Source organism: Sturnira hondurensis, unplaced genomic scaffold, assembly GCF_014824575.4.
Source record: "Sturnira hondurensis isolate 20B ecotype Veracruz unplaced genomic scaffold, ASM1482457v3 Scaffold0004136, whole genome shotgun sequence".
NCBI classification, from domain to species: Eukaryota; Metazoa; Chordata; class Mammalia; order Chiroptera; family Phyllostomidae; genus Sturnira; species Sturnira hondurensis.
Genome location: NW_028076767.1, coordinates 14,733,625 through 14,759,883, shown reverse-complemented (window position 1 = coordinate 14,759,883; position 26,259 = coordinate 14,733,625). Strand labels below are relative to the sequence as shown.

General features: G+C 37.2%; 3 protein-coding genes across 3 annotated transcripts in view; all 3 read left to right on the top strand.

The window, feature by feature from the left end:
- Nucleotides 1-838: 838 nt before the first annotated feature.
- ASDURF (ASNSD1 upstream open reading frame) lies at nucleotides 839-7,268 on the top strand. The gene is made up of 4 exons (XM_037043773.1): nucleotides 839-1,059; nucleotides 2,970-3,023; nucleotides 6,433-6,508; nucleotides 7,130-7,268. The coding sequence occupies exons 1-4, from the start codon at nucleotides 982-984 to the stop codon at nucleotides 7,198-7,200; spliced, it is 279 nt and encodes a 92-aa protein (XP_036899668.1). The 5' UTR covers nucleotides 839-981; the 3' UTR covers nucleotides 7,201-7,268.
- Nucleotides 7,199-11,520, top strand: ASNSD1 (asparagine synthetase domain containing 1). The gene is made up of 3 exons (XM_037043770.1): nucleotides 7,199-8,679; nucleotides 8,964-9,145; nucleotides 11,166-11,520. Exons 1-3 carry the CDS (start codon nucleotides 7,222-7,224, stop codon nucleotides 11,449-11,451), a joined length of 1,926 nt encoding a protein of 641 aa, XP_036899665.1. The 5' UTR covers nucleotides 7,199-7,221; the 3' UTR covers nucleotides 11,452-11,520.
- A 100-nt stretch (nucleotides 11,521-11,620) lies between these two features.
- Nucleotides 11,621-26,259, top strand: part of ANKAR (ankyrin and armadillo repeat containing) — a 62,439-nt gene continuing 47,800 nt past the window's right edge. The window contains exons 1-8 of the mRNA XM_037043774.1: nucleotides 11,621-12,076; nucleotides 13,645-13,775; nucleotides 15,667-16,302; nucleotides 20,212-20,649; nucleotides 22,227-22,390; nucleotides 22,921-23,024; nucleotides 24,595-24,775; nucleotides 25,681-25,900. Coding sequence (XP_036899669.1) covers nucleotides 15,702-16,302; nucleotides 20,212-20,649; nucleotides 22,227-22,390; nucleotides 22,921-23,024; nucleotides 24,595-24,775; nucleotides 25,681-25,900 — 1,708 coding nt within the window. The 5' untranslated portion in view covers nucleotides 11,621-12,076; nucleotides 13,645-13,775; nucleotides 15,667-15,701. The remainder of the gene's footprint in view (nucleotides 12,077-13,644; nucleotides 13,776-15,666; nucleotides 16,303-20,211; nucleotides 20,650-22,226; nucleotides 22,391-22,920; nucleotides 23,025-24,594; nucleotides 24,776-25,680; nucleotides 25,901-26,259) is intronic.

The following is a 26,259-nucleotide window of genomic DNA, read 5'->3' as shown; positions in this document are numbered from 1 at the left end:
TAACCCTAATAAGTTAACAAACTAAGGCTGTACAGTTTGTTTTATAACAATACACCTCTTAAATCTGAGATAGCTTCATATTAGATAATAAATATTGGCCAAAAAGTTTGTTTTTTCCCAGAAGATGGCTCTATAGCACTTAGTTATTAAATTCATTTGAAACAAGTATGTTAGGTTATATTATGACAGCTGTCATAACAGCATGCATTAAAAAGACTCAAAATTGGTAAATTTTTGTGTACCCATTTTTAAATTTAAGAAGGAAGAAAATACACATTTGCAGTGTATTATGCTGTATTATTTTAAGAAAGGTAATAACAATTGAAATGCAAAAAAAAAAAAAAGATTTGTGCAGTGTATGGAGAAAGTGCTGTGGCTGATCAAACCTCTCTGCAAAGTTTCCTCCAGGAGATTTCTCCATGCTCAGTGGTTGAGTAGACCAGTTCAAGTTGACAGCAATCAAGTTGAGACATTAATTGAGAGCAATCAACATGAGAGATGGACAACATAATCAAAATGTCCAAATCAATACATTTATCGGCAAAACGAAAAATGTGTTTTTATTTTACAAAAAAAAACTAAAAGGAATTTTGGCCAACCCAATATTAAGTCCTACTTCTACTGTACTCTTATCCTTCATGTATACCACTTTGGGGCACACATAACTCACAGTCTACCAGCCGGAGGAAGTGCAGAGGTCACAAAAGTGTTTCTACTCCGCCTCCTGGAGGTGACCTCTCAGGGACCTATCAGATTTCTCAAAGCGCTCTGCTGTCGCACGCCTTACGCATCTGTGCGCAGGCGCAAAACTGCTCCCAGGCTAGACCTGAACTGCGCAGGCGTTCCAGTGAGCGCGGGGGGAAGCTGTGGTGCGCACTGTGGGGGAAGGGAGCCTAGGTCGACCCGCAGTGTGGCGCCCAGTCTGGGAGCTAGGGGCTACTGGTGCGCCGGCCGGGCTGCGCAGTGCGTATTTTGTGCTCCATGGACCTGCCCTTACGGGAGGCACGCCCAGAAGACAGCGCGGGGTTGGCCCCTCACCGAGAGGATCTCTGCAGCAAGGTGAGTGCGGGAGCAAATGAGAAGGCCCGCAGGCTCGGGACCGGGCGCCGCCGGCCCCTGAGAAGGTGCACCGCAGCGGCAAGGCCCGGTCTCGGCTTGGTCCAAGTGCCCTGCTGCTTTTATTCCAGCCCTGGCCAGCTACAGTTAACGGAGACCCCGAAACGTGCCCGGAAATGAGGCCCAACTGGCAGTGGGCGGAGATTTGGTCGGCACGGCCTTTGTGAGTTCCGCCGGCCTCGGATCCGCTGTTCTGAGAAAATGTGGCCACCATCCGTGCAGTGGTCCGTCCCTCACGTCCACCTCGAAGCCCTGTCCATTCTACTCCTGAAGCTCGTGTCACGCGTGTGCTTTTGTCACGGTGCACACGCCTACCGTCCCAAACCAGCTGCCGTGTCTGCCCGCTGCCGGGAACCGGCCACGGCCCAGACCGACTTCTCCTCCGTTACCTCCCTCCAGTCTGTTCTCCACTGGAGCCAGAGTTGTGACCCTCAAACACTGATTGTCCTCCCTCCGCCCAAAAGAGGGGAGAGGGAAGCCGATGTAATACAGATCGTAACTGCCCTGGACAGACAAAACCTGCGAAGTATATCGGGGTTGGGGGTGGTTGTGGCCTTCCAGGTATTAAATACCCAACATTCTTTGGTTGTGTCCGAAACTAATGGCCCTGTCTGGGGCAAGTCTCTAATCCCTCTGTGTCAGTTTACTTGTTTGAAACAAAGTGAAATATGTGCATACCTGCCGTTCCTAAAATGCATGGGGAAGCATTGATGAAATACAAGTTTCGAGGTTGTGCAAATTTGGCCTCGGGATTCAACTGGATCCAGTCAGCTGCCACACTGACAGTTAACTGGGGAGACAAAGGGGTACACACTCCTGGGCGGGTTGCATTTTCAAACCTCACGCAGCCCAGTCTGATTTGTGTTGTGCCAGAGCAAGCCTGACATATGACAGACACCTGAGGTATGTGAGGTAGGACAGCGCTTACAAATTTGGTTTCAAAGGCACTGGTGATACTACGTAATGCGTCATGTTCACAAAATAACTACCATTGTTGAAGGGGGGGGCACGTGTTTTCCACTTAGTTGAGCCCTCTCCTACTAATAGAAAGTAAAGCCTCCTGCAGCCATACCTGCACGGTACTAGTCTTTGACACAGAAAGAGGAACAAAGCAAAGATGGAAGGTGATAGGTCTTACTGACCCAGGTGGGGCGTTTAGAACTATTTGCATGTTCTGAATGCCTCGTTGCACTATTTCGTACATAAATCGTGAAAAGGCATTGGTATTTGGGGCAGGGGGAAGTAACCCACCCCTCTCTCTGTTTGCTATTCTTTATTTTGAAAAGCTAAGACAAAACAAAACCGTTGAAAAACTGGTACATATTGTCTATTTTTAAGTAAAGGGTATAAATCTTGTTGAGTAATTCTGCCTCATGCATGAATGCTGATTACCAATAACAACCCCCCTGGGGCTGTCTAACACTTAGTGAGTCTACTCACTGTTTCCTCCTCCCACTTTCCCACACCTGCACCCTCACACACACTGCTGCTGAAGAGAATCTTATTTCACAGACTCATTTGGGTTTGGGGGGGGGGCGTGTATTTTTCTTTTTATTTTAATTGTTCAAGTACAGTTTTCTGTCTTTTACTCCCATCCTAGCCACCCCCCCAGCCCTCCCCACCTCCCTCCTGATTCCACCCTCCCCCCTGTTTTTGTCCATGTGTCTTTTATACTTGTTCCTGCAAACCCTTCCCCCTTTCCCCTGAAATTCCCTCCCCTCTCCCTTCTGGTCACAGACTCATTTGGACAATGAGTACGTTATAGCTTGTTTTCCCATCTCTACTTTTAATGGGTCCCTATTTAACATACTTTGAGAACTTTTGATTAAAGAAATTTTTCTTCATTTCAATAGATTAAAGAACAAAAAATTGTTGTGGATGAACTTTCCAACCTGAAGAAGAACAGGGTGAGTTATCAGAGTGATTATGAATCATTTGTAGGAGGGTTTGATTATATTTTATTAACTGTATGCTAAAGTTATTAGAATTTTATATAAAATATATTTCAATATTTTTTAACTTGCAAAAGCCAAGTCTCCAAGCTTATATATATATGTAGATAATATATAGATGTCTATTTAAATGTAAATGTATTTACCTTAATTTTTGTAGTTCAAGAGAAAATATAGATACCTATATATTAATCATAGTTGATAATATTTTTTCTCATCATATAAAATTCACATTACCTTTGAACCAAATAATACTAATTGTACCATGATACCTTGGAGCTGTAATAACTAATGATATTTATTTTGCACTTTAATTTGATAGTTTCTTTAAAAATAAATGAACTTTAAATATATATTGAGAAAGAGGAAACAGTTTCTTTAAGTGAAAGTGGATAATTGTTAAAAAACAAAAAGGATTGCCCTGACTGGTGTGGCTCAGTAGATTGAGTGCTGGCCTGTGAACCAAAGGGTCACTGGTTCAATNTGGAGCTGTAATAACTAATGATATTTATTTTGCACTTTAATTTGATAGTTTCTTTAAAAATAAATGAACTTTAAATATATTGAGAAAGAGGAAACAGTTTCTTTAAGTGAAAGTGGATAATTGTTAAAAAACAAAAAGGATTGCCCTGACTGGTGTGGCTCAGTAGATTGAGTGCTGGCCTGTGAACCAAAGGGTCACTGGTTCAATTACCAGTCAGGGCACATGCCTAAGTTGCAGGCCAGTTCCCTGGTAGGGTGCGTGTGAGAGGCAACCACTGCTGTTTTTGTCCTTTTCTTTCTCCCTCCTTTCCCCTCTCTCTGTAAATATATAAATAAAATCTTTTTAAAAAAGGATAAATTGCTTCCCCACCCACTCCCACATTTTCTTACATAAATGTTCCAAATATCTAACATGGTCATTTAATGCCATTTCAATTAATGTATTCATAAACAAGCAAACTACTGTTTCATGTATACTTATACTGTCAAAAAATTACACTTTAAAGTTAAGGAAGAAATGACTTTGAACCCTTTAAAGTATTTTACAGTTTATTTGATAACTGACAGGTTAGATATTTCTGATATTGTCACTTGTATAATATTAGAGGTTAAAGCACAATTGATACAGACTTCCTAGAGGGCAAATTGACAGAATGTATCAAGACCTTAAAGGTATATAACACTTCAACCCCACAGTTGCATTTACAGGAATTGATACTGAGGAAAGAAGTCATGGGAGAGCACAGAGATTTAGTTACAAATATGTTCATCACAGCATAGGTTTATAATAGTTAAAAGTTGGTAACACCTTAAATATCTAAAACTTGAGAATTGACCAAACTATAATATGTTATACCCATACTGTAATGTTACAAAAGAACACATTAATAAAAAAGCTCTTAATACATTGTTCATTGATAAAAGCAAGTTATAAATCTGTACTTACAGGAGACTTTTTTTAATAAAAACATTTTAAAATATTTTTTATTTAATTATTGTTCAAGTACAGTTTTCTGTCCCCCACTCCCATCCCAGCCCACCCCCCTATGATCCCCACCTCCCTCCCATTTCCATCCCCCTAAGTTGTTCTCCATGTGTCCTTTATACTAGTTTCTGTGCATCTTTCCTCTTTTCCCCTGAAATTCTCTCCCCTCTCCCCTCTGGTCCCTGTCAGCCTGTTCTGTATTTCAGTGCCTTTGGTTATATTTTGCTTGCTTGTTTGTTTTGTTGTTTAGATTCCTGTTGAAGGTGAGATCATAGTATTTGTCTTTCACCACCTGGCTTATTTCACTCAGCATAATGCTTTCCAGTTCCATCCATGATGTTGCAAAGGGTAGTAGTTCCTTCTTTCTGTCTGCTGCATAGAATTCCATTGTGTAAATGTACCATAGTTTTTGGATCTATTCATTTATTGATGGGCACCTAGGTTGCTTCCAACTCTTGGCTATTGTAAATTGTGCTGCTATGAACATCGGGGTGCATAGGTTCTTTTGGATTGGTGTTTCAGGGTTCTTAGGATATACTCCCAAGAGTGGAATTGCTGGGTCAAAAGGTACGTTCATTTTTAGTTTTCTTAGAAAATTCCATACTGTTTTCCATAGTGGTTGTACCAGTCTGCAATCCCACCAACAGTGAACTAGAGTCCCCTTTTCCCCACAACCTCTCCAGCACTTGTTGTTTGTTTCTTTGTTTATGATAGCCATTCTGACTGGTGTAAAGTGGTATCTCATTGTGGTTTTAATTTGCATCTCTCTGATAGCTAGCGATATCGAGCATCTTTTCATGTGTCTCTGGATCCTCTGTATGTCCTCCTTGGAGAAATGTCTGTTCAAGTCCTCTGCCCATTTTTTGATTGGGTTGCTTGTCTTCTTTGAGTGGAGTCCTGTGAGTTCTTTGTATATTTTGGAGATTAAACCTTTGTCTGAGGTATCATTGGCAAATATGTTTTCCCAAGCTGTTGCTTCTCTTTTTATCTTGATACTGTTTTCCTTAGCCATGCAGAAGCTTTTAATTTTGATGAGATCCCATTTGTTTATTCTTTCCTTTATATCCCTTGCTCTAGGGGACCTATCAGTAAAAATATTACTGCGTGGAATACCTGAAATTTTCTTGCCAATGTTCTCCTCTAGGGCTTTAGTGGTTTCACAGCTTATATTTAAGTCTTTTGTCCACCTTGAATTTATTTTGGTGTATGGTGTAAGTTGGTGCTGAAGTTTCATTTTTTTGCATGTGGCTGTCCAGTTCTCCCAACACCATTTGTTGAAAAGGCTGTTTTTACTCCATTTTATGTTATTGCCCCCTTTGTTGAATATTAATTGACTGTAGAGAGTTGGGTTTATTTCTGGGTTCTCTGTTCTGTTCCATTGGTCTATGTGCCTGTTTTTATGCCAGTACCAGGCTGTTTTGATTACGGTGGCCTTGTAATACAGTTTGATATCAGGTATTGTGATCCCTCCTACTTTGTTCTTCTTTCTCAAAATTGCGGCTGCTATTCAGGGTCTTTTATGGTTCCATATAAATTTTTGAAGTGTTCTATGTCTGTGAAATATGCCATTGGTACTTTAATAGGTATTGCATTGAATCTGTAAATTGCTTTGGGTAGTATGGACATTTTGGTTATGCTAATTCTTCCAATCCATGAAGGAGAATTTTTATTTGTTAAAGAAAAGTAGTACTGTGGTATTTGCAGAGAAAAAGGAGTTTCATCTCAGTGTTAATGGTAACAGTAGCAGGATAATGGGTAACTTTCGTTTATCTTTATGCTAAGGTACTGTTCTGAACATGTGCCTGAAGTTCAAGAATAAGTAATACTGGGGTACAAAGTTTTGACTTCTGCTGCTTTTTATATCAAGTCATAATATTGGCCTAAATTGTTTTGCAGAAAGTATATAGGCAGCAACAGAACAGCAACATTTTCTTTCTGGCTGACCGAACAGAAATGCTTTCTGAAAGCAAAAGTAAGTTTTTTTGGTATATTATATAGAAATACACAGAAAGTCTTTTGCAATCTTTAGAAATCTGTAGAAATTCATGTCAGTACCTAAATTGTACTGTCTGTATCAGACTGTTTTAATATCTATCTAAAGATTGGGTAGTGGTACACCTTTTAATAAATTTAATACAATAGTGTGGTTTTCTTCAAGTTAGCCTTCCAAAGATGAGTTTATGGTAAAAGTGAAAATCAAATAAAAATATGTAAGATGTGTTAGAAAGCACTAATTATTAAAGCGTGCTTTAGAGTTTGAGATAGACCTAGTATGAAAAACTATTCTACCACTTTCCAAAACCTTTGTGACTTTGCATGAATTACTTTGAGCCTCCAAGTCTATGGAATTTAAATAAGATGGTATGTGTAAAAGTGCACAGCCCAGTGCCAAAATAAGCATTTAATACACTAAAACTATTTTCCTAAAAGGTAAATATTCATATGAGAAGCCTGTTGTAAATTATTATTTGCACTAATACACTGCACTATACTCAAATGGTTTGATCTTGGTAAATATGTTGTCATGTGAATTACTAGGTAAAAGTGCAAGAATTTTTATTTTACTTAATATTCTTTTTCTGTTTCCCCACAGATATATTGGATGAGCTGAAAAAAGAGTACCAAGAAATAGAAAACTCAGAGAAGACCAAAATCAAGAAATAGTGAACTTGATTTCACATAACAATGTGTGGCATTTGTTGTTCTGTAAGCTTTTCTATTGAACATTTTTGTGAAGATTTGAAAGAGGATTTACTGTGTAATCTTAAACGACGGGGACCCAATAGTAGTAAACAGTTGTTAAAGTCTAATATTAACTACCAATGTTTATTTTCTGGTCATGTCCTTCACTTACGAGGTGTTTTGACTGCCCAGCCTATGGAAGATGAAAGAGGTAATGTGTTCCTATGGAATGGAGAAGTCTTTAGTGGGATAAAGGTTGAAGCTGAAGAGAATGATACTCAAGTAATGTTTAATTATCTTTCCTCTTGTAAGAATGAATCTGATATTTTGTCACTCTTCTCAGAAGTTCAAGGTCCTTGGTCTTTTATATATTATCAAGCATCTAGTCATTATTTATGGTTTGGTAGGGATTTTTTTGGTCGCCGTAGCTTGCTTTGGCATTTTAGTAATTTGGGCAAGACTTTCTGCCTCTCTTCAGTTGGCACCCAAACATCTGAAGTCGCTAATCAATGGCAAGAAGTTCCAGCATCTGGAATTTTCAGAATCGATCTCAAATCTACTTCCATTTCCAAATCTGTGGTTTTAACATTGTATCCTTGGAAGTACATTTGTAAGGAGAATGTTATCAAAGAATGTGTTGATAGCCTGACTCAAATTTCTGCAAACTTGCCAACGTTTGTATCAGTGGTAGCAAACGAAGCCAAACTGTATCTAAAAGAACCTGTTGTTCCTTTAAATATGACATTGCCACAAGCTTCATTTGGTAGTCGTTGCAGTGATATTTCCAACATTTCACCTACGAGAGAGACACTTCAGGCCTTTCTTACTGATGGACACATGAAAGAAGTAGTTCAGCAGTTCATTGATGTCCTGAGTATTGCAGTCAAGAGACGAGTCTTGTGTTTACGTCGGGATGAATACCTGACACCCAGTGAAGTTTTGAAAACTTGTGATAGGAAAGCAAGTGTTGGAATCCTGTTTTCTGGGGGCATTGATTCCATGCTTATTGCAGCCCTTGCTGACCGTCATATACCTTTAGATGAACCAATTGATCTTCTTAATGTGGCTTTCATGACTAAAGAAAAGACCATACCAACTAGTTTTAACAAGGAAAGGAGAGAACAGAAAAACTGTGAAATTCCCTCTGAAGAACCTTCTAAAAATGCTGTTGCTGCTACTGCTAGTCCTGATAAACAGTTCATTGTACCAGATCGAATCACAGGAAGAGCAGGACTGAAGGAACTACAAATGGTTACTCCTTCCCGGATTTGGAATTTTGTTGAAATTAATGTTTCTGCGGAAGAACTGCAAAAATTAAGAGCAGCCCGAATTTGCCACTTAATTCAGCCCTTGGATACAGTGTTGGATGATAGTATCGGCTGTGCAGTCTGGTTTGCTTCTAGGGGAGTTGGTTGGTTAGCGACCCAGGGCGAAGTGAAGTCCTATCAAAGCAGTGCAAAGGTATGACAGTATTACCACTCAGAAGAATTCCTGAGACCTAATCTTGGTCCTTAAAGCTTTTGGCCTTTAAGTTGTGAAAGTATAGCGTATTTTAATTGCATTTCAACTACAATACAATGTATATGACTTTAAAAATTGAGCACATTTTACTATTTTATGACTTTGCCTTGTGGATTTTCTCTGAAAATGTTATCTTTGAGGTAATTTTTTTTAAGCTTTTATCTTTATTTTCTTTACTGTATGGTAGATAACATGTTTATATGTATTTCTTTAAACTTCTATAGGTAGTTCTTACTGGAATTGGTGCAGATGAGCAACTTGCAGGTTATTCTCGTCATCGTGTTCGTTTTCAGACCCATGGACTGGAAGGATTGAATAAGGAAATCAAGATGGAACTGGGTCGAATTTCTTCTAGAAATCTGGGTCGTGATGACAGAGTTATTGGTGATCATGGAAAAGAAGCAAGGTAAGACCAGTTCTCTGAGTGTTGTGTAATTTTGTAAAAATAATAGACTGTAAAAGGAAGTTTTTAGGCTCATTTTTTCTTTGGAGACTGTTCAAGTAAATAACCGTAGCAATGATAATATTGTAGCTTTATATAGCAAACATAGATGGCAGCAAAGGATGATGTGTCATTCAGTTTTAAAAAGAAGACGTGTTCAAATAGGTTAATTTATTAAGTGGTAGTTTATTATAAGCATACAAGAGCAAGGAATCCAAAAAGCTTTGTGGGATTTAGAACATCCTAATACACCAACCCTGAGACTTCTTTGTTTCTTGTTTCTGTTCTTTTTTTAAAATTATTTTTAAAAATTTATTTAATTATTTTTCAAGTACAGTTTTCTGTCTATTACTCCCATCCCATCCCACCCCCCGTGCTCCCCCCTCCCTCCCATTTCCACCCTTCTTAGTTGTTATCCATGTATCCTTTATATTTGTTCCTCTAAATCCCTCTCCTATTTCCCCTGAAATTCTCTCCCCTTTCCCCTCTGGTCACTGTCAGTCTGTTCTCTATTTCAATGTCTTTGGTTATATTTTGCTTGCTTGTTTGTTTTCTTGTGTCTGTTCTTTTCCTCCTTCCACTGAGCTGTGGTTGCCTTTGCACCATTGTCATTCTTATGTTGTCTGTTCTGACATGTAAAATCTTGACCACTGTCTCATGATTCTAGTTTTCAAAATTACTTTATAAAGAGAAAATGCCACAATACAAAGTCTGTAAAATGTTACTCCTTTTGAAGGGTGTATGTATGTGTATGTGTCTGTGTGTGTGAAAGAGAGAGGTGGGGGGAAAAATTCAGTCTTATTTCTGCTAGGTCACGGAAAAGGAATTTATTTTATTTAGTGAAAGCAGTTAATTCTGAAGGTCCCATATGATACTGTCAGGTAAAAATGCATATGAAAATGTTGAAAACATTGTGATTTAACAAACACCATAGTGGCTAAATCTAAAAAATTTATTGTGTACTTTCACGTGCACGTTAACAATAATTGATTGATTAGATTCTTAATCTAAATATTCTTTTATAATTAATTCATTTTTATAAAATACTCCAAATAACAAATGCTTTTACCCTTCTAAGTCTCTGTACTTGAGCTAGAATGAAATACAATGAAATGCAAACACCACTTTAACTGTATTGCATTTTGAGGAACTGGGAGGAAAGAGAATGTTAAAGTACAATATTTTAAACAGAAAAAAGAACAGTTTTGTAGGAAAACAGGAAAGCCAAAAGTGCAGAGTTATTTTTTAACATCTAATACTTTGTTATGTTATATTCAATTAAAATGGCTTAAATGTAATTGAACTGTTCTACTACTTAAAGTTTAAGTTCAGGATTATATAGCCCTTCTGTATTGGTTTCATATCCTTAAAGTTCAATTTATTAAGACATGATAAAGACCAGATAGAAATTGAATAATTGACTCAAGACTATGCTTATTTAAGGCATCCTCAAACATATCTTATGAAACAATTTGAAATTATTTTTTGATGCCATAGGTCTAATTTAATTATTTATTGAGGCAAATTTTTGTAACGTACATATTAAAATTATGTATTATGAAATACTTTTTTATGTGATTAAAGGTTAGCTGCAAAACTGTGTAAGTAACCAGAATATTTTTATTTTTTATTTTTTTAAAGATTGTATTTATTTTTAGAGAGACAGGGGGGGAAACAGAAAGAGAGGGAGAGAGACATCAGTGTGTGGTTGCAACCCCCAACCAGGGACCTGGCCCGCAAACCAGGTACGTGCCCTGACTGGGAATTGAACTGGCAACCCTTTGGTTTGCAGGCACACGCTCAATCCACTAAGCTATACCAGCCAGGGATAAAGAATATTTTTAACTGAGGAAAATAGTACCTTGAAAAGTTTATTTTATACTGTAAATTATAGCATTGAATAAAATGCAAAAGTACATAAAAAAGAATTAATTATAACATTGATTTTATATTTATAGTGTTTCTATTTATCTGTTTATTTTAGATTTCCTTTTCTGGATGAAAATGTTGTCTCCTTTCTAAATTCCCTACCAGTTTGGGAAAAGGCAAATTTAACTTTGCCTCGTGGAGTTGGTGAAAAACTGATTCTGCGTCTTGCAGCAGTGGAACTGGGTCTTACAGCCTCTGCTCTTCTGCCGAAACGGGCCATGCAGTTTGGATCCAGGATTGCAAAAATGGAAAAGAATAATGAGAAGGCAGCTGACAAATGCGGAAGACTCCAAGTCGTTTCCTTAGAAAACCTTTCTATTGAAAATGACATTAAAACATAATATTTCACAATGTAATAACATTTGCTAAATAATGATTATATAAAAATAAAACACTGCTGCTGTATTGTATAATATAGTAATTTTAAATTCATTATGTGAATTTTTACTTAACTATACAACTTAATATAACCAATTTGGTCATATTGACCACCTACAGAAAGAATGATTACACTCGAAAGAACAACTTTGGTATTTTAAACTATGATATTAACATTGTTTTCAACTCTGACATGGTTAATGTCCCACCAGCAACAGAAGGCAGCCTTCGCTGACACTCTTCATCATGGTAGCTACATGCAAAAATCACTCAGTTTGTTGTTAGGATCATGGCTTACATGGGACCCTATTTGACAGTTGAGAGAACTGAGGTTTAGAGAAGCTAAACTATTTGCTTGAGGTTCATGCTCCTGAGCAATACTTGGTGCTTTTGTTACATTTCCTTAAGCAACTCATTTCCCACTCTGAGAACATTTAAACACTATTTTAAACATTCTCTTGTCTCATAAATCTCTGCTTCCCTCTCTTTGCCCCATTCTCAATTCATGACCTGGGCTTTTCACAGAGAGATCAGTCATCAAGCGATGAATGGCCTCCACTTTCCAACAGCAAAACTTCTGATGCACCTGTAGGTACACATATCCTTTTCTCCTTCATGCCATTGGGGAAGGAAATGTGTTAGTCCACCCACGAAAAGGGTATGCCTCCACATGTTCTCTGTATCTCAATCCTTCCTGGATTCCTTCCTTTTCAGGAATCTTACACTCTCTCCAGCATCTTCAGCCTCTTTGCTATCATTATTTAAATATTGCAGTCTGTACCAATTGAAAATGCACATCTCTAGTCCTTCATCTTCCTCTACTTACCATCTGCTTCCCATCCACACTTGCCCTCTCCACCTTTCACCTGATTCACTCAACTCTACTCCAACTTGACATCCACCCACAGTATTCAGCTGTGATCACCATACTAAGACCACTGCTGGGGATCTGTCCCCAATTAGGGCTGACATGCTTTCTGAATATGGACATGCTTTGATTCTTTGAGTCATAGGAAGAAATATTAGGGTACATTTAGGACAGACAATTGTCAAAGACTTTCATATGCCCTGAATTTATTCCCTGGTGAATGCAATTTTTAAACCAGGTTTACATATTATCTGAATAGCTTTCATCTCTACCTAAAAGCAAACAACTCCAAAGTATCTGGTATTGATTGCTAATTTGACATTGCTCATAGTGGGAGTGGGTGACTTAAGAGGTTTGCCCAGCAGCCTAGACTATATTAATCTTTATAATAATATAGTTCGGTACTAAAAACAGCTATCGTGTATGTAGCGCCTAATCAATGGAACCTGTAAGGAATCTCCCAGTCATCTGCTCCGGCAGGATTCTCTGTGTGCATGTTTGTTTTTGTTGGTTTGTTTTTTCTGTAGTTCCCAGAGGGCCTGATTGTTTACAGCCTTGGTAATTAATTCCACAAACGGGGATAAAGTTCTCTGTTAATCCTTAAAGGAATAATCTTTCTGAAGGTTTGAGACACTTAGAACAAACCATATGGGTATCTGAATAGGAAGCATCTTATGTGAAGGAATTTACATGTAGTGATCCTGCTTCATAACTGCAAACAAATCTCTTAAAAGCCATGATTTTTGACACCCTCTTTCCCAGCCCATGGTCTTGGTTAGCTTTCCTTCCTGTGCTGTCCATACCTCTGACATCTGTCACATTGTTTAAATAAACCTATACAATCATTTATGGCCTCGGGGCTTGATGTCTGCCCTGTGTTCCAGGTTCTCCAATTCCCAACGCGGTGCCTGGCTCATAATAAGCGGTTCATAAATGTCCAAGAATGATGATGGCGGTGGGATTCCAACTTAGGAACTACCTTCCTTAGAGCCTGGTGCTGTCGCCTCTGCCACTCTGTTTTTGTTTTCTTCACTGAGACAAATAGTGGAGGTAGAAGAAAGTAATAGAGAGGCCAGGTAGCCAGAACATGAGGAGTGGCTGAGTTTTAAAGAGGGCGGGGCAGAATGGGGGTGATGCCCTCGTACAGGAGGAATCTGTGCAGTCATCAGTGGTGCCCCGGGTGCGAGGACCACCGGCTCTAATCCCTGCGCGGGAGGCTGGGTGGAGGGGCTTCCAGGGCAGCCACACGGAGCAAGCAGGCCTCCCCGGACTCTTCTTGCCCGAGCAGGCTTCCTGATGGTGGATTCCCACCCAAAGAGAAGCCATTCCTGATGATCACGGTCTACGGCCCCCAGGAATATCCCGAGGACCTGTGTGGACGCAGTTTCGCTCTTCGGACAAGGAAACGACCATTTCAAAGTAGGTTTCTACACTTTCTCTCGTCTTTTCCCCTTTCCCTTCTCCATGTGGGCATAGGTATAGGATTTGCTTATGGACAGACCTGGGTTGGCCCTGATTCTGAAGGTGTGAAACCTTAGGCACGTTCTGAGACCTTCTTAGTTTCCATTTCCATCTACACAGTGAGGGTACTTACTCTCTGAGCCGAGTTCTCAGAATGACCTGATGATGGCATCAGCATCACCTCCTAACTTTTCAGAAATGCAAATTCTCTGGCCCCAGTCCAACCAGCTGAATCATTAACTCTAGGGTAGGGTCCAGAAATCTGTTTTAACAAGTCCCAGGGGTGATTTCAATGCAGTCTGAGTTTTGAGAACCACTGTAAAAAAAAAAAGGTGGAGGGGAGGACAAATAAGTTAAATATTGGTATGAAGAGTTAAACAAATATTAGATGTTCAGTAAATAATGGTTATGATTATTATTCCAGGAACAGAGAAGTAGTTACACAAAAACAGTTAAGCAGGCAATTCTTGCTTTTCCTTTTCTTTTAAGCAAATCTTTATGTTCTTGCTTTTAAAAATTAAAATAAAAAATAAGTATATGTCACTCCAACAAAAAATAGCTATGCAACATTAGCTTCTCATATATAAACTTACATTTCTTTTTGACATTCTTATTAGCATCTTTTGACTTCTTTAGAATAGCAGANATTATTATTCCAGGAACAGAGAAGTAGTTACACAAAAACAAAGTTAAGCAGGCAATTCTTGCTTTTCCTTTTCTTTTAAGCAAATCTTTATGTTCTTGCTTTTAAAAATTAAAATAAAAAATAAGTATATGTCACTCCAACAAAAAATAGCTATGCAACATTAGCTTCTCATATATAAACTTACATTTCTTTTTGACATTCTTATTAGCATCTTTTGACTTCTTTAGAATAGCAGAACATGACTAATGTTAAAGGTCTTACTAGTTTAATTGTTTTAATTCAAATTATAACTTTTTAATGCTGCAATTGGCTTAAGATTGAAAAGTGTAATAGTCCTGGCTGATGTAGCTCAGTGGATTGAATACAGGCTGTGAACCAAAGGGTTGCCAGTTCAATTCCCAATCAGAGCACATGGCTGGGTTGTGGGCCAGGTCCCCAGTAGTGGGTGTGCAAGAGGCAACCACGCTTGATATTTCTCTCCCTCTCTTTTGCCTTTCCTTCCCCTCTTTCTAAAAATAAATAAAGTCTTTTTTTTTAAAAAAAGAAAAGTGTAATAGATCCTACCACATGACCCAGAAATTCCACCTCTGGGTATTTATCCGAAGAACATGAAAACACTAACTTGAAAAGATATATGCACCCTCATATTTACTGCAGCATCTTGTAGACAAGATATGCAAACAATCTGTGTCCAACAACACAATGGAATATTATTTAGCAATAAAAAAGAATGAAATCTTGCCACTGTGACAATATAGATGAATCTAGAGGGTGTTATGCTAAGTGAGGTAAGTCAGAGAAAGAAAAAGAAGTGTTGTATGATTTTTACTTATGTGTAGAATATAGACAAACAAATAGAAACAATAGAATCAAACAATAGAAACAAACTCATACATACAGGGAGCAAATGGATAGTTGCCAGAGGACGGGCAGTGGAAGAATAGATGACAAAGGTGAAAGGGGAATAAGAGATACAAACTTTCACTTATAAAATAAATAAGTCGCATGGATGTAACATACAGCACAGGAAATATAGTCAATAATATATTAACTTTGTACAGTGACAGAAGGTTACTGGTCATATGGTGATCATGCTGTAAAGTCTATCAATGTAGAATCACTAGGCTGTATACCAGAAACTAATATAATATGGTATGTCAACTATAATTTTATTGCTTGTTTTTTTCTTTTTATTTATTATAGAAAATTCAAAAAGGACACACCAGAATTAATTAAAAATGTTAAAACTGCCCAAAAAAGGATTACCTAGATTTGATCAAATTCAAGATGAAGAAACCTACCTGGAAAATTTAGCAGTACAGAGAAATGCTTCTGCTTTTTTTGAAAAATATGATCGGAGTGAAGTGCAAGAGTTGCTAACTACTGCACTGGTTAGCTGGTTGTCTGGTAAAGAAGACGTCCGCTATCAAAGTGACATCCCGGGTGGAATTATGAGTCAAATGAATAATGTAGCCTTCAACACTGCCATCCTGCTGACTCCTGTGGACCCTACTGCCCTCTTAGACTATAGAGAAGTCCATCAGATCATAAGGGAGTTGGCTGTTGGGATTTATTGCTTAAACCAAATTCCTTCAATTAGTTTAGAAGCTAATTATGATCAGAGTTCTTCTTGTCAATTACCTCCAGCTTATTATGATACTAGGATTGGGCAAATTCTGATCAATATTGACTACATGCTGAAAGCACTGTGGCATGGAATATACATGCCCAAAGAAAAGCGAGTCAGATTCTCCGAATTGTGGCGTACCATCATAGACATTGATCCAGATGGAAAGCCTCAAACAAATAAGGATATTTTTGCAGAGTTTAGTTCAGCAGGTAAGATAATTTAATACATTTTATTTTTATTAGATGCCATTTAAAAATAATTGTGTGTGTGAGTGAGAAAAAGATTTTTTAATTGAAATGTATTGGGGTGATGTTGGTTCACAAAACCATACAAGTTTTAATTGCATTGTACAACCCCACAAAACATCATCTGTACACTACATCGTGTGTTCATCACCCAAAGCAAAGTCTCTGTCCCCATCTATCCCCCTTTGCCCACCTCCACCTCCCTCCATCCCTCTTCTGGCTATCACCACACTATTTTCTGCATCCATGTGATAGGTAGATAGATGATAGACGATAGATAGATAGATAGATAATAGATAGATGATAGATAATAGACAGAGATATTTTTCTTAATCTCTTCACATTCTTTCATTCAGTCCCCCCAAACTCCCTCCACTCTGACAACTTTCAGTCTGTTTCATGTAGCCATGCCTTTGTTCTGTTGTGTTCGTCAGCTTACTTTGTTCATTAGATTCCACATTCAAGTGGGACTGTATGGTATTTGTCTGTCTGGCTTATTTCAGTCAGCATAATAATCTCCAGGTCCATTCATGCTGTCATACGAGGTAATTTATCTATGACTCAGTTTTAGGTAATTAGCCACATTTCTTAAAAGAGATTTTTTAAAACCAAAGAATCCTTTCAATAAAATTTTATTTTTTTTCAGTGTCACCAAAAGTTAGATTTTAAGTCAGGCAGCTTGCCTCTCTCATCTTAATCTCTGGTTTCTGCAGAATGGATCAGATTTCAAAAACCTGATGGAGGATTTTCAGTTTATACTTTTTGTCTTATGGAGCTTATGCAGGAAAATCCACAGTAAAGCCAGGGATAGATGGAGTGCAATGAGAAAAATCTTCAGACTTGAAAACAAAATGATTACCAGATTTGTTAGCCATCCACATTGCCATTTTTATAAACCTCAAAAATATGAATGATCTAGGAGTTGAAATTAAGGATAAATAATGTGCATCAGCAGTCCAAGCTTTGGTATTTTAGTAGCATTTTGTTTCATGATTATTTATCTTTGATTTACCTAATTTTTAAATCCCTCTCTTCTCATGGTCATCATTCTCTAATGCCTGTATACAAACAATAGATGCCACTGAATCCTCGAGCATCTCTTTCACGTATTTAGGTTTTTATTGAAGCTTTAAGATGACTTTTTTCCGCACAGTTCCTGTGCAGTGGGCCATGTGGAATGGGGAGTAAAATGGGAAACGATCAAATATATTTAATCGTTTTATATATAAATTGTTATAGTTTCATCCCTGGGATAAAGCCCACTTGATAGTGCTGGATCCAGTTTGCTAATATTTTATCGAGGATTTTAGCCAATAAAAAGAATTCTCATCAAGAATACTGGCCTATAATTTTCTTTGTAGTGTCCTTATCTGGCTTTGGAATTAGGATGATGCTGGCTTTGTAAAATGAGCTTGGGAGTCTTCCCTGCACTTGAATTTTTTGGAACAGTTTGAGAAGCATAGGTGTTGTTAGGTCTTTTTTTGAACGTTTAGTAAAATTCACCTTTGAAGTCATCCTGTCCAGGAATTTTGTTTGTTGGAAGTTTTTTTGATTGCTGCTTTGATTTCCTTAGGTATAACCAGTCTGTTCAGATTGTTTCTTCCTAATTCAGTCTTGGAAAATTGTATGTTTCTGGGAATTTATCTATTTCTTCTAGATTGTTTAATTTGTTGCCATCTAGTTGTTCATAATATTTAATGCAGTTAATATGCTAAGTTATTTTCATGGAATTGTTTTCTTATTTTTCTCTTCTTGGTCAACTGATAGCTAAGTCAAAAGGCATATGCGTATGAGCAAAATATACATATATATTTGTAAATGACTCTAGTTTGATTTACTCACGTTATATTCATTGAGCTTTTATTTCTTGCTGAGACCCCAAAATAAGTCTGATTCAAGAACGAATAAACAGTAAGCCTAAGTGTAAGTAAGCTCCATGAAAAAGGGGCCATTATCTGACTTGCGTATCCCTGAATGTTTAGTGCCAAAAACTGCCTGGCACATTGTAAGCACCAACAAAGGTTTGTTCAATTGCATTAAATGAATTGAATCAATTCACTTAATGAAAGGTTGTTGCACATCCTGAGAGACTAAGTCTAGCATGGCTGTCCCAGGGGCATTTAATAATTGTGAGCTCAGGGAACAGCCCCTCATCCAGGGTGTCATCCTCCTATTTCTGTCTCGATGACTGATTCTTCTCTGGGCACTTTCTTCTCTCCAAAGTAGATTCTCCCATTCTCTGGTGTCACTCTCCCCTCCATTTCATTCTTCCACCTCCTCTCCCCACTGCCCTCCCTCTCTCCTCTCCCCCTCCCATCCCCCCCCTCTTTCTTCTGGAGGTGCTACCTGGGAAAGGCGATCCCAGGTTCTCACTGCTCATTAACCTTATACTATGGCCAGTCTTTGGGTGCTTTCAATTTCTGAGTCTTTCTGTGGTGACAGTTGACTTGTTCCTACCCACTCCAACCCAGGAAGTTTTAGAGGTATCAACAGTGCTCTGACTCATATGTAGATTTAGTAAAACTGTCAGTAACACTTAAGTTTCTTTATAAACTCTTAATAATTTATTTTACTAACTTTAGCAAAAGAGTGAGAAATCATAATGGCCATTAAAAAATGCGCCCTGTCTGGTGTAGGTCAGTGGATTGAGTGCAGGCCTACAAACCACATGATCTTGGTTCGATTCCCAGTCAGGGCACATGCCTGGGTTGCAGGCCAGTTCCCAGCAGGGGACCCATGAGAGGCAACCACACATTGATATTTCTCTCCTTCTCTCCTTCCCTTTTCCTCTAAAGATAAATAAATAAATATTTTTAAAAATCCAAGAATATTGTGGAAAGATAGAAAAACAGACAGACAGAATTTGAGGGGGAAAAGGAAAAAGAAAGAGGGGCACATTAGTGTATCATTTATACTTTAATGTTCATGTGTTACAAACTCCACACTTTATCGATAGTTATATCTTATGATTCTAAGCTGTTTTCTCAAGCTTAAATTAAGGACAATGTTATAAATCCAACTATCCTATCTTTATTTTATTTTTTAAATTTTATTGTTCCATTACAGTGGAATAACATTCAATATTATTTGTATTACTCTCTGCTGAATAGCATAATAGTTAGACAATCGTATACTTTATAAAGTGTTCTCCCCTATATTTTTAATACCCCTCTGACAACATACATAGTTATGACAGTAATACTAACTATATTCCCTCTGCTATACTTTATATTCCTGTGACTCTTTTGTAACAATATTTTATACTTCTTAATCCTTTCATAAATGCAATTATGAAAAGACATTACTGACAAGAAAGTCCTTAATTTCTTCATAAATGGAAAGAAAATGTAACAGGAAATTTTTCACTTATAATTGAGTAAAATCAAGTTTTGATTCTTATTTGATTTATCTTGGTTAAGCAGGAAAGTTATTGATTGCATATGTTTATCCCCTGTTATGAGCAAAAACAAGAACTATGTAATACAGTGCTTGAAAAGCAAATTACCCTATTAGCCCAAGTGAGACACTAATTTCCTATCTAAAGGAAGATAAGATTTTCTTGTTCTTTCATATTTTCCCCAATTTAAAGTCGGAACTTACATTGTTGTTTTCATGGTGTTGTGTTTCTCGTCCTTTAAGGAGAATGGAAATCTGCCGTTTTTAATTCTACAGATTTTCATTGTTCTTTACTCTGCTTAGTGACCACTCATTCATCTTTTTTTCACCTTTAACAATTTTACTGGCATTTTATTACCCCCTCACGGTCATGTTAGTAGGATGTCAAGATGAACCCCTGGGTTTAATCTGCTGTATTCATCTAGAAGCAAAGTACAAAGTTTTCATGACCTAAAAATTTTCTTTTTCACTGTGAAGGTTTGATTGATATTACAGAGGATCCAGACTTTCATGGAATCTATGATGAAGACATGAATGAAGATCCCACATATAACCCCAATTGCCCTGAGGAGAAAGCTGTATTTATGAAACATGCTGAAAACATTATGCTAAAGCTGACATTCAGTACCACGGAAGTTCAACAGTGTGAAAATGTTTTTATTTTTGAAACAGCCTATTGGCTTACTAATGCTATAAAGTGTAGTCAGGATGGTCTTGATATTTGCACCTACCAGCGACTACAGCAAAGGTTATACCTTCAAAAGAAGGTTATTCAAAAACACTTTGAGAAGAAAAAAGAAATCAGAAGAGGGATAGGATACCTAAAGTTAATATGTTTCCTGATTCCATTTCTACTGAATTTAAAAAAGAAAATGAAAGTTCCGTATTTAAGTAGTCTGCTTCAGCCTTTTTCAGGTATCACCAAAAGTCAAATATAAATATAGATATATATTAAATTTCTATTTAAATTTAATTGTGTTTTAATATGTGAGTCCAGGCATGTAACCTAGCTGTTGCCTGTTGGAAATAAAAAACAAGATTTAATGTCTCCAAAGTAATTGAATATACTTGGTATTTGTACATAGTACTTAGTATATGTAATTGGTATACAATTGGTATATAAAACAATTATAAGAGCTATTGAAAGTCTTGAAACAAATTCTTGGAACTTGAGAAATACACTATGTTTATGACGGGACACCACTGTGGATACATCATATTTTATCCAAATTACTCTGTAAAGTCAGTGTGCACTTCTTCAGAAAATCCCTAACATGTTTTTCATGTAAGTTTATAAATTGATTCAGAGATTAATATAAACCAGTAAAGGATCATGAATGTTCTTACTTTTCAGGAAAAGAGATGGGACATATTTAAAATGTTTAATATATGGCTCCATAACTAAAAATAGACTGATGTAAGAGAACAGAGAGCTAAAATAGGACCATACGTATGTGGCATCTGGTGGGACTACAGTGCAAACTATCCCACCCACCCAAAATAGCACACAAGTTACATATTTTCATTGAGACCCAAGCATGTGGGTTTTCTATTCAGATGACAAATTTTCAGTCAAAATCTTGCAAATAGCATGACAATTTGTGTCATGAGGATTCAAATGGTGAAGATTATCCACATCTATGAACTATTTAAAAATAGGTTCATGCCAATACTCGTCTGGGGTAGGCGTAAAGGGATGGTTCGTGTGCAGAACTAAGAGGGCCTTGCTTAAAAAGGCTGTTAGCTGTATCTGTAGTGTTTCATTGCTTAGATTATTAAAGCCAAATACGTTAATAGTTAATAGTTAATTCCAGGGGGTGAGATTAGGGTGTAATACTATTCTTTGTGCTTTTCTGTATTTCTGTAATACTATTTCTTTGTGCCTCTGACATTTTTCAAAATGCATTGTATACTTTATATTGAAGAAACCATATTCTGCTAACAAGTCAAAATATTGAACAAACATAACCCTTACTGAGATTTTAGAAAATTATATTTTTAAATTAAATGTTTTATGTGTGGTTTTATTACTTTCCAGGAAAGTGGGCTGGTTATTTTTGTAATGTGAGAGATACCCCCTTATTTATTTTTAATGTTGCCTTTCAGCTAAACTCAGGTAAATTTTTTTTACTTAACCAAAGTTTCTCTAAGGAACAAGGCTTCAAATCTTTTCTGATATTTGGAGGTAAGATCTTACTTTTGAGCTCACACATAGAAATCATTAAGTAAAATAATGTTTTAACTATTCTTTTGGAATATCTGTGCAATAAAACTACAGAAAATGCCTAAAATGTATGACATATATATATATTCTAATGTTTAAAATATACACTTAAGAGCATAAATAATTTTGTAGACTACAATTGCCAAATTTTTCACTTCATGTGGATTTTTCACTTTGTTTACGTAAATGAGAATCTAGACTTCCAAAATATGATTGTTTATATGCTGTTTATCATTGTTTAAATAAAAGTTTGTTTTCATTTTTGGAGATGACAAGGTCAAGACAGAGCGAGAATTGCCTCCATTTATTTACGGGCAGGATTTTAAATGCCAGAATTTTCACTACACAGAGGATCAGTATTTTCATGTTCATGGAGGAATTGAATTCGATATCACCACCTCTTCAATTGAGAATGCTTTGGAAGATTTTAAGGTTTCAATTATTATTGTTCCTGAAACGGTTTATCATTTCACACCTCTTTTATGCTGTTTTCCATTCAGAAATAGTCTCTGTTGGTACAGACACTAGGCAGTTCTCCAAATGACTATCTTCCCAACTCACTAATTTTTTTCATACATTATGTTACACACATGAATTAAGTGCCCTCAAATAGTTAACCAAAATTGTAAGAGAAATCCCTGACCGTTCATTCACTACATGTTCCATCTTCCTCAAAGATTAGTGTTGTTACAGAGACTTTCCAGGGTTTGGGAATAATCATTCTTCATCTGGGATGAAGCTAAACATTATACATTTCAGTTGTCATTGCTTTTCAACCTTATCTATATTTCTTTTGCATTTTTCTTCATTCTCAAAGTAGGGATGTGATACATGCAGTTATTATTACGGTCTGGGAGGGATATTTTTAAAAATTGTCATTTACATGTATAGAGTTTCATCTAAAAGACATCATAATTGTGTCATTTGTTTAAAGATATGTTTTTACTAACATTATATTTTAGAACAATTTAGAAAAAATAAAGGATTGTGCTGCTAATACATTTGTAGAAGATTCAGGATACAAAGAACATTACTCAATACCAGTCATGGAACTGAATGGAAAAAGGTAAGGGACTTGCCTTTTAAGGTAAGTAGTTTTTCACAGCAGCCACCACTTGTTGAAAGCAGAAAACTGGAAAGTGTCAAAATTCAAAGGCTAACTTACAAGCTGAGATGGAGATCTCAGAATAATAATGACCCCCATGAACGATATACAGATTTAACAAAGTATTAAATGTTATATTTGTTATTTCCTGCACTTGGATACATTCTGTGTAGTAGTCCTCAGAGATGGTAATTATAATTAACATGGTCTGGTCTATACAGCTCCTTAATGTTCTAGAGCTTACCACCACTGTGGTTTCAGAGCTTTCTGGTAGGATTCAGAATACCTGCTCTTTGATGTCATAGGCTGGAGTCAGGCAAGTCTATGTTGATGAAGGTGGCACCTCCATAAGTTGGGACCCCCAGACAAAGTGACAAGGACCATCAGCAGCCTGGGCAGTGTATTTGCAAGGTGCGGGTGGAGACAGCCGTTAGCTTTTTGTGGTCCAGTTTCTCTTTCTTGGAGAGGATGGTGGATAAGAATGACAAGCTCAAGTAAATGTGAACAGGTCCTCAGGCATTCCTACCTCTGTGCAGAGGTCTAGGTCAATATTCAGAAAACTGGGATTGAAGCAAAGGTCAAGGAAGAGGATATTAGCCTCTGACTAGTTAACAGTGTTTCCCTGAATCCTTCCTTTAACTGCCTCATGAGGCCTAGCTTTCTCAGCATAGGCAGTTACTGACTCGCTTCCCTAAAAATGTGCACAGTGGAACAAACTCCGCACACCCTTCAGAGAACTGATAGTCACCAAGCAGTAAAGTGAACAGCCATAGGAAGGGGTTGACCACTGTCAAGAATACTGTATTTACAGCAATAAGTGCTTGCATTTGAAGCAAAAACCCAGGAACAGTAAGAGGCCTCCCATTGGCAGAGGCACTCACCAATGGAATCTCGAGATGGGAAAGCGTATCTCATGGGCACAAGCAGAGCAAGGCCACCATCTTCTTTGACCTGTGATAATAAGGAATCCCAGAGAACAGAGTCACTCAAAATTTTGTTCATTCCCCATTCCAGATTGATAGGGGGCTAAGACTATTGTCTCCCTATGCCTCAAGGACCTGGTGGGTTGGGGGCTTCTCTAGTCCACTGCTGCAGTGAGTGGAAGTCAAGCGTCCATTACCCAATCATCATTCCAGGTCAGACTCAAAGCAAACTCTTGAGAAAGCAAATGGAGCAATAATTAGATTAAAAGGGTTAATATATAAATTTGTGAAAGGAGAGTAAGCAGATGGTTAAAAGGTAAGCCTAGGATTCCTTCAAGGAAGCATTAGGGCTTCCAATGATTTTTTAGGCAATGCCCCTAGTCACTGGCATGGGAAGGACAGAGTCAGCTGGAAGGAAGGGCCAATAGGGAGAAGATACTTGTTATAGAAAGACTTGGTTTGTAACAATTGATAACTGTGTTACTAAAATATTTACAATCAAGTACAATTTAAACTACATTTTTACATTTGTTATTAAAAATTAATGCTTACCAGCATATAAAAAAGTAGCAAATTACTTAAACTTACATTTTTAAAATTTTTTATAGCTACTATGTGATTTATTTTGAACTTGAAACTTTCTACCAGCAACTATATAAGACACAGTGGTGGGGAGCCATAAATGAAATAGTGAACAATCTAAGACCAAAAAGACTTCCACTGACAGATGCTCAATTACATGAACAATTTAAGAAAAAATTTGGTTTCAAGAAAGCTATGAAATGCAAGGTACTTCAGTAATTACCACATAATTTTGTGTAAGAAATTATATACCATAGTATATCTCTCAAAGTTTTATCTTTGGGATAAATAATAGATTAAATAAGGTTTTCAATATGAAATAAAATTTTTACATTTTAGCAGCTGAAATCTATACAGTTCTGGGTTATAAATTTATGGCAGGGTTATAAAACAATCTATTAATAAACTGGATTGTGATTAATTTTAATAATGGCTAGTATTTATTGAGCACTAAGTTTGTATGTCAGGCCCTATTATAAATCTTTTCATCAAACTCAAGGTACTACCAGTATTGTCATTATTCCTATTGTACAAATGAGAAATTTGAAGTGCAGCAAGTTAAGGATCTTTCCCAAATCACAAAGCTCATAAATGGTAGAGGCCAGACTCAGTCCTGGGAAGTAAAGTAAACCTAAAGAGCAAACCGAACATCCTGAAATAAATCTCTGCATCTGCTTCAACAAGTCTTGATTTATAGCTTCTGGAACTGATTTTTAAATGGTGAGCTGACCGATTTCAAAGAATACACTGGCAGTTACTTACCATTAATTTGTTTTAATTTCTATACATTTTAAAATTTTAAGAACCTGTTAGTTTTAGTTTAAAATATTAAGTAGTTGGGGCCCTGGCCAGGTAGCTGAGTTAGTTGGAGCATTGTTCTGGTATGCTAAGGTTGCAGGTTCGATTCCTGACTAAAGCACACATAAGAAACCACTAATGAATGCATGGATACGTGGGACAACAAATCAATGTTCTCACTGCTGAGTGAGACACTTTCTGAGAACCAATCCTGTGATTATATCAATATATTTCACTGTCCTTTTTTTTCCCTATAAACAAAACTTAAGCCGTACTTTGAAAAAAATTAATTCTGGCCTTCTTAATAATTGTAGAGTATCCCATTTGGTATGAAGTCTGCTGTTGAAAGAGGATTGTCTGCTGTTTTCCACACGTTCTGCCGTAAAACCTCAAGCTCAACCATCAATGTTTCAGATGAGGCCGGTTATGCTATTTTCCATCATGCCGCTCTGCACAACAGAGTTTCCATTATATGCCAACTGTGCTATGCAAACTTCAACGTCAACCAGAGACGCTTTATCATGGTGAGCCAAGGTACTCTCAAGTTTTTAAATCTTTTAAAAGGTTTTAAAATGTTTTTATTTTTCTTACCCCATTCAGCATTAAGAATGCATGTCAATGCATGTCAGTTTTAGACAAGGCTAAAATCTGGTGCTGGCACCTAGAGCAAAGTGGAGGGTTTTGTTTCATTTATCTCAGAGGGGCTCCTTTTAGTTTTCTAAGTGTCACTTATTGCTTCCTTGCCTTATTTGTTTATTGTGTCTCTGTCACTTGAGTATAAGTGCCCTAAAGGGCAGTGATTTGGTTTCCTTTGTTTGCTGTGGCATCGAGTGCCCAGACGACAGCCTGGCTTCGACAGGTGCAGGAAATCGTTGTTGTTAAGTGAATGCATA

Excerpts from the sequence above, each read along its gene's own strand:
- ASNSD1 (XM_037043770.1), top strand. The coding sequence starts at position 7,222 with ATGTGTGGCATTTGTTGTTCTGTAAGCTTTTCTATTGAACATTTTTGT. Across the intron at positions 8,680-8,963 it reads CCTATCAAAGCAGTGCAAAG|GTAGTTCTTACTGGAATTGG; the intron begins GTATGACAGTAT and ends AAACTTCTATAG. Across the intron at positions 9,146-11,165 it reads GATCATGGAAAAGAAGCAAG|ATTTCCTTTTCTGGATGAAA; the intron begins GTAAGACCAGTT and ends TGTTTATTTTAG.
- ASDURF (XM_037043773.1), top strand. The coding sequence starts at position 982 with ATGGACCTGCCCTTACGGGAGGCACGCCCAGAAGACAGCGCGGGGTTG. Across the intron at positions 1,060-2,969 it reads GAGAGGATCTCTGCAGCAAG|ATTAAAGAACAAAAAATTGT; the intron begins GTGAGTGCGGGA and ends TCATTTCAATAG. Across the intron at positions 6,509-7,129 it reads AATGCTTTCTGAAAGCAAAA|ATATATTGGATGAGCTGAAA; the intron begins GTAAGTTTTTTT and ends GTTTCCCCACAG.